This window comes from Bos javanicus, chromosome 4 (assembly GCF_032452875.1).
Source record: "Bos javanicus breed banteng chromosome 4, ARS-OSU_banteng_1.0, whole genome shotgun sequence".
NCBI classification, from domain to species: Eukaryota; Metazoa; Chordata; class Mammalia; order Artiodactyla; family Bovidae; genus Bos; species Bos javanicus.
This window is the reverse complement of record NC_083871.1, coordinates 26,431,534-26,439,639: the sequence shown is the minus strand read 5'-3', so window position 1 is coordinate 26,439,639 and position 8,106 is coordinate 26,431,534. Positions and strand designations below refer to the sequence as shown.

At 35.6% G+C, this 8,106-nt stretch overlaps 1 protein-coding gene across 2 annotated transcripts in view; it reads right to left on the bottom strand.

Annotated features, from left to right (window-relative positions):
• Nucleotides 1–1,364: 1,364 nt before the first annotated feature.
• The window catches only part of AHR (aryl hydrocarbon receptor), a 51,588-nt gene continuing 44,846 nt past the window's right edge, over nucleotides 1,365–8,106 (bottom strand). For both annotated transcript variants that reach the window (XM_061413637.1, XM_061413636.1), the window contains exons 10-11: nucleotides 6,685–7,927; nucleotides 1,365–3,437 (exon numbers count right to left, since the gene is read on the bottom strand). In XM_061413637.1, the coding sequence (XP_061269621.1) occupies nucleotides 3,303–3,437; nucleotides 6,685–7,927 (1,378 nt within the window). In that variant the 3' untranslated portion in view covers nucleotides 1,365–3,302. The remainder of the gene's footprint in view (nucleotides 3,438–6,684; nucleotides 7,928–8,106) is intronic.

Below are 8,106 nucleotides of genomic sequence, written 5' to 3'. Positions count from 1 at the left end.
TTGGCTTAAGAGCAGAGGCCAGTGGTACTGCCGGGGTCAAAGTACATAGTCACTTAGGGTGTGCTGTGGGGTTTTGAAAGTTTCAGTTATTAGTGGAATTGGAAGCATGGTCCTCTGGAGACATTGGAAAAAAGCTTAGAGCAATATTCCTTAGTCTGGTGAGTAGCTTAATAACATCCCTGGTCAGTGTCTGATAGGCTTGATAACAGGGGGGCAAGTTGAAGTCATTCATGCGGAAGGAAACCAACTGACTAAATGAAAGCAGGCATCAGGAATATGATTATCTGGGTTTTTTTCTTGGTTCTTTGAGATCAAATATTTGAAACTGAATACATTACGCACTTTTCAGACAAAAGACAGTGTTAGTCTTTCTCAAATGTTCAGACTCAGGTGTAATGGGAATTTGCTATGTTACTATCAAGTTGTTATGATGAATAAGTGTAAAATTAATGTAAACAATTGTTACTGAGAATGAAAACTTTTTCTCAGGAATTTTTCTTCAAATAATGCCAACTGCAGAATTCAAGGTGAGTGTTTAATAGTTATGAATGTAATACCAAAGGCTTAACATGCCATTTATATTTGATAAAGACATAAGTTTGGGCAATAACTTTTCTTATCTAAGCCGAAAATAGAACATGGGTTGTTTAAAATTTTTTTCATAAATATTCTTAAAATACTATTAAAATGGAATTAATACTACCACCACTAAACTATAACACTGATTGTGCAAGGTTTAAAAGAACAGTCCATTGCAGAAGCATTTTAATCTATGAGTTTCCTTGAAGTCTTTTTTTATATTCCAGTAAAGCCCAAAATATCCAGGGGAGCAGAACTTCATAAGAAGTTTAGGAATTACTGACATAACCTATCCTTAAATATTATAGATTGCCTTCATCTGACATAACTATAATACTATACTATAAGTGCTCATTTCCTTTATGTGGACCAAAATTAATTTGTGTTAAAACATACTATTGATACTTGGTGATTATTTTATTACCATAAATTATTGTATACAATTTTTGATAAGGATATTATAAATCATATTTTAAACAAAAATGTATGCATGGCATATGTAAGCAGTAACATCTTGAAGGAGGAAACACCCATGAAAACATTTACCTAAAATTTAGTAATACTGAAAAACACTAGATTGTGCAGAGTAATGAATAAAAGCTATGCGTAATACACTGGAACACTGGTAAATCTTCAGGTACTGGAGGAACAACCTGGCATAGGAAAAAGATCAGAGTAGAAACAGCCACATCCTTAGAAGTGCACGTCATCGAAAAATAAATCCCTCAATATAGCATTACACAAAGATTCTTCCTTTGGCACTTAGCAATACAGACAAAGGTGTATTGGGTTTAATGTGATTTTATTATTAGGTAAATTTTAGTTACTTTATATAGATAAAAATATACAATATTGCTTTAAATTTTTAAGTGTATACTTGATCGTCATCATATTCACATACAGTTTAGAAGCCTGTTTTTCCCCCACTAAACAGTTCATCCAGTAACATGTGGAAGAGACTAACAAAAATGATTTAGATGAAGACTTCTCATGAAAGGTTTCAATGTAAAAGTGGAATATTAATCTGGTCTAAATCTTTAGTGATTCCTCCTGCTACAAACAAATTATGAAATGTTTTAGACAAATTTATTTTTTTCAACACTTGAATTCATTGTCCAGGTTCAAAATTCTGTTGGAAAATGCATAAAACTGACTTAGCTGTTTTGTCTAAAGTCACTTTTATATACACTGATTTACTAAAAAAAGAAATGTATTTTAATACTACATTTCAGTTTGGGATTTCATTGTTTTTATATAATACATGCAAAACATGTCTATGCCTTTCAGCTGTCCTATTTAAGTAAAAGAAAGTCAGATGGTGGCACTTTTAAGTCACCCAAGGATGGTAAAGTTATTAGTGGTCTGATTAATTTGCTTTCTTAAAAAGACACAGTGATAAAATATGTTAAGACCCGAACAAGTTATTTATGTGCATAAATAAGGTATGCACTATTTTTAAATGAAAGACTGAAAACATTTTACAAATATTGTTGTTCATTATAAACTATACAATGCACCATTTTTTTCACTTATACCAATACTTTGCACCAAACATTGCTATATTCAATCTTAACACTCCTCAAATATGAGAAAAGCAAATAGTTTCCACTGTACTAAGAAGTGAAATTTATAAAGTCAACATACTACATTTTAAAGGATTACAGCTCTAAAACAGTTTTTAAAGAATTTATACATATTGAAATGGGTGCTGTACTTATTAAAGAGCTAAAAATAAAGCTGCTTCTCTTCATTTTAAGTTAATACTCAGGGTTGCATTTAACAGCAGATTCTTTACAGGGCAACATTCAACTATTAAGGTGGAGATTTTAGTAAAGCTAAATGGTGATATATCTCTTACTTTTGAAAACTCTTGAAATTTTAGTGCTGCTCTCTTACAATAACTAAAAAAAAAATTTAGGAAGATATTTCCACTTCCAAAATTTTTCAACGTAAGGCACACGGCAACATTAAAATCTAGAAACAACTAGAGTAAGTAATATTTCTCTTTTCAACCATTATTTGCTCTTTACCTGAAGAAAGTGGGTGAGTAGTGCAGTTGAAACATGCCTAGATTAATAAAAAATGACTGAATTTAAGAAATACCAATAATATTTGTGTGCAGAATGGTATTAATTTTAAAAAGTATATTTTATGTAAATATATATTTTACATAAAATATACTCCCTACAGTGTTATAGGTAGAAAAAGTGTGAGGCACTTACATTACCAAGGAGGGAGGAGCAGACTGAGATTATCTTTTTATACAAGCACCAAACCACTTGTTTTAACCTCTGAGATAAAAGCAGAAGCTAAAAGTAAAAGGAAATAGTTCGTATTTGGTACACTAATAATCTACAAGTTCAAAACTCAAAGTATTTGATTTAATCTGGTGGAAGTAATTCCACCAGAGAACATTTTTTCATATTTAAAAGTGTCATAATATCTCCCTGAAAAAGTTCTGTATATTCTGTGGTATTATTTCAGAATACTGTAAACTGGAGATGGTATTTTGCTCCTTTGTGACAGCATACTATTCTAATGATGGTAGCATAGGTGATTAACTCCTCTTATTACAAACCAGATTTTAATGTTTTTATAACAGTAAAAATAACATGTACATCAATGCCTCCATGTGAACTTGCTGACATCCAACAAGGACAGTCTTATTACTCTGTGATGCTTCACAAACTACTCAAAAACCAAGGTGAGGAGTGGGCTTGGAATTACAGGAATCCACTGGATGTCAAATCAGGGTAAGGTCTGGCTTCTGATGGGTGAAGACGGGTGGCAGGCTCAGTGTTACGCATGCTATTTAATTCAGCTGGATACGTTTCATTTAAAATTGCTCCGTTCTGAAACTGCAAACAGCAACTTATTAGAACAGATCTTTCATATATATTAAGCCATTAGATATGTGAAAATGTAGTTCTAAAATCTTTATCCTCCGAGTTGTTATTGTAACTCATTCAGTGAAGTCATATTGAACACAGGTATTAGTTGCACTTACAATCTTTCAGTTTCTCCATTAGATAGTATAGGTGAGTGATATTGTCTCACTTCAGATGTGGCACTCCATACATTGACTATTTGATCAATGAAATGCCTTTGGTTTGGGCAGGAACCACTGGATCAGAAAGTACCAGTCACGAACCACAGGTACTATTCTCTGTCATAAGTAAGTCTGCTTTGACCAGATTGTATCTCAGTAAGTTTTAGGTATCAGTAAACTAACTACCTTCAAGATTACTACACTGGATTACAGATAACCCAGAACTTTCTGAAAAGAGGCAAGTTATGATTTGCAAGAGGTTTCTTAATATGTCTTATATACCATGGGTATGATTTCTAGAACCAATTTTATTCATAATATGCTTTTTTTTTCTTTTTTTAAAATTTTATTTTATTTTTAAACTTTACAAATTGTGGCGGATTCATTTTGATATTTGGCATAATATGCTTTTAAAGTACTACTAAAATTATTGTCCTAACTGTGGAAATAAAAATTACCAAAGTAAAGTGCTTGCTCTTGCCTTTTAACAATGAAATTTAGTCTCATTTCCGTAAGTGCTACTGGAAAAAAAGGAGGGAGGGGAAGACCCTGAGACACACAGTTCTGTGGAATTACAGGAATAATTCCTGTTACTAATAATTAGTTGGTGATGAACAGGGAATCCTGGCAGTCCATGGGGTTGCAAAGAGTTGGACACGTGTGAGCGACTGACCTGAATAATTCCTAATAGTTCTGTAGGTTTTTATAGATTACAGAACTTTTTGAATCTTAGTATAATTAGTGAAAGTAATGGACTATAATCATACCTTCAATTGCTTCAAATGAAATTTACCTTTCTAAAGCCTATGTAACATGAGGTTTCTGTCCTTCTAAACTTTATCAAGTTTTCAAAGGGAAGGTAATAATCGCTCAGCAAAAGGTAGATTTTGGATAAATTACTTTCATCACTCAATACAATGCACATCAGCAACTGTCTTTAAAGAGACTGTGTGCTAAGTCACTTCAGTCGTGTCCTACCCTTTGGGATCCTAGCCCACCAGGCTCGTCTGTCCATGGGATTTACCAGGCAAGAATACCGGAGTGGGCTGCCATTTCCTCCTCCAGGGTATATTCCCAACCCAGGGATCGAACCTGTGTCTCTTATGTCTCCTGCATTGGCAGGCGGGTTCTTTACCACTAGCGTCACCTGAAAAGACTGCCTAGAGCAGTGCTAGTCAACAGAAATATAATGTGAGCCACAGATGGAGTTCCAACTTTTTTTAGATTTAGTAACTCCTTTTTTTTTAAAGTTGCTCAGTCATTTCCAAGTCTTTGCAACCCCATGGACTGTAACCCTCTAGGCAAGTCTGTTCATGGAATTCTCCAGGCCAGAATACTGGAGTGGATAGCCATTCCCTTCTCCAGAAGATCTTCCCAACCCAGGGACTGAACCCAGGTCTGCTGACTGCAGGCAGATTCTTTACTGTCTGAGCCACCAGGGAAGTCCAGTAATTCCTTGGGGGAATATATAGGTCCAGAATTCTTACTGTTCATAAGGAAGTAACACAAAACAGTGGGAAAGAACACACTGTAAGGAACTGGTGCTAATACAGGCCCTCTTCAGAATATAATTTTACAAAAGTCACTTCTCTACAGTTTACAAGTTACCTACCTGTGCTTATTCTGCAGCAATGTTGTGAGATAGACTGTAACTCCTCATTGTTAAATTTTAATATAACTGAACAATGTCAGGAATGAGGATAAGAAAAGTTTTCACAGTCTTTTTCTAGGGAAAAACTCATATGTAATCAAACAAACCAAGTGTATAAAAACTATCAGAAAAAAAACAATTAATGAGAAAGCTGCAAATGACATTTATAAACTATTATTACAGTCTTATTGGGATTTGCTTCACAACTAAAATACACAGCATGAACTCAATATTTTTTTTTTGCCAGAATTTAAGGATGGTTTATTATATAAAAACTGATTAATGTAACACTCTACATTTAAAAAACAAATGGAAAAATAAACACATGATCATTATAATTATAGCAGAAAAAGAATTTTCAACATCCTTTCATGACAAAAGTACTCAAAAGAGTGGGAAAACAAAGAAATTTTAATACAATAGAGGCCATGAAAAACCCACAGGTGACATCATATTTTCTAATGGAAAAGCATAAAGGCAAGCATAAGACATTCCTGGGTGGTCATAAAGAGCAGCAATCATTAGGAAGCACTTTAAGTTACCATGTTGGTAGAAGGGTCTGAATGACACATTTAAAACCATCCAGCTTGAGTCTCATGATAGAAAGCCAGATAAGTTATCTTTCTTATTTTTCTTAAGACACCAGGGAAAAAACTATTTTACCTTGAAGGATAAAATGAAGATAGAACACTGAGGAGCCTAGGACTTTTACCAGAGATCACCTAGGACAAAAGTATTTGAAGGAAACACATCGATACTGGTTTTAACCCAATTTCAACAGGAAGAGAATCAACATTTAATAATAATGAGTATAATCTATAAAAATACTGAGTCACTGTGTTATATACCTGAAAATGTAAATCAACTATGTCAGTAAAAAAAAAAAAAATGAGCTTTGAAAAAACTATTTTTAAAACCTTAAAGCTTTCTAAGTCAGCATGTTTAAAAGGTCAGATTTTTTAAAAAATCAACATTATTCTAAATCGTGTACTTTTAACTAATTTGGTAATTTTACTTTTAACTTGTGGATGTATTCATAGTGCTTTCATCCTTTATTTCTTTTAAATATTATATACTTGTATTAGTAATGTAAAAGTACCAGCTTACACAAAATAGTCAAATTAGAAATGTTCTCCCATACATGCTACAGATAAAAGGTTAAAATCAGTCACTGACAGAAAACTCATAATTTACATCTGTTTATAATGTATTTATTTCATGCACTGGAGAAGGAAATGGCAACCCACTCCAGTATTCTTGCCTGGAGAATCCCAGGGACAGAGGAGCCTGGTGGGCTGCCGTCTATGGGGTCGCACAGAATCGGACACGACTGACATGACTTAGCAGCAGCATAATGTATGAAGAGGCATTTGAAAGGACTTACTCAGTTTGAGACCATACTTACCTTGTTTACAAATGCCTGTGAGCCTGGTGTGGTTGGGTTGTACTGCATCTGAGCCAGCTGGCTGTGCTGAGGGTCTGGCTGGCACTGGTACATTGAAACAGCCCCGGCGTAACACGTCTGAGGAGCTACCATGGCCGACTGTGGATTGAGTCCATGCTGTTGGTTTTCAGGAACTTGTAAACATGAGACAAAATCTTCTAAATTAGAAGCAGTGGTAGGGTACGGGGCTGGTTCAAAATCGCCCATGGGAAAGTCTAACTGTGCACCCTGAGGTTGCGGTGGCAACCCAGGCTGACTATAGGGAATCAAGTTCTGGGGGTAAGGCATAGGATCAAGCTCAGGTTTGTAGGGAAACTCCTGACTAGTCCCAGGTAAGTCTGCAAAGACGTACTGCTGGAGGTCTTGCTGAGGACAATTCAAAGGCACAGACTGGTTAGCGTTCCAGTTTGCGAACATGCTGTTAACTTGCATGTGCTTCATTTTCTGACACAGTTGCTGCTGCTGCTCTGCTGTTGTATGCCTCTGATGGGGCTGCAGCTGCTGCTGGTCTAACTGGAGCTGCTCCTGGACCATACAGCTAGGGTTCAGAGCCATGGATGGCTGCTGAGGGTACCCTGAACACCCGAAGGCAGGCTTATTTAAAGAGTCTTCAACGTAGGTCAGAATTTCATCTGTTAAGTCAATATCTCTGAAGTCATCTTCACCGGAAAAGTCCGTTCTGAAAAATTCCTCATTCTGCTGCATGTGTTGGATGTCTTCAAAATCAATGCCTAGGTGTTTCATAATGTTGTACAAGTCACTGTTTCTGTTATCTGCCAAGAGCCCGGTATGATCTCCAGAGAGAGTTGGGTTCATGTCCTGAGACTGGCTGATCTGCTCATGTTTCAGGATATTGTCACTCCCCATGGGTACAACATTGTTTTGCCAGTTACTGCACTCATTCAGAGAGTCACTGAAAAAATTCCTTTCAAACGGTGTACTAGTTGAAGCAGGATAGAGATAAATAGCCTCGTCTTGTTGCATCATGGCATTCAGGAGGGAACTGGGGTTGAGGGAGTCCTTACTTAGAGCGGATGTGGTGGTTGACTCTTTTCCACCAGCACCATTTTTAGTCTTTATTGGTAAGGGATCCATTATGGAAGGGAAAGGGCTGCTTATCTCATATAGAATGGCGTCTCCAGTGGTAAACATAAATGGCAACTTCATATTGCGCTTGTTTAAGTGCTCCATTCCTTCTTCATCTCTACAATTGCGCACAAGAAAGTTTGCATGTATTAGAAAAAGCTGTATCCTAAATATTTCCAAAATAATAAATTAAAAAAAAGAAAAACTAGCATGCAAAATACACAGTAGTTAAGTTTGCTAGAGGTGAACATAAATTTGAGAGAAATCTTTCTGATGACGAGTACTTAAAATTGTTAA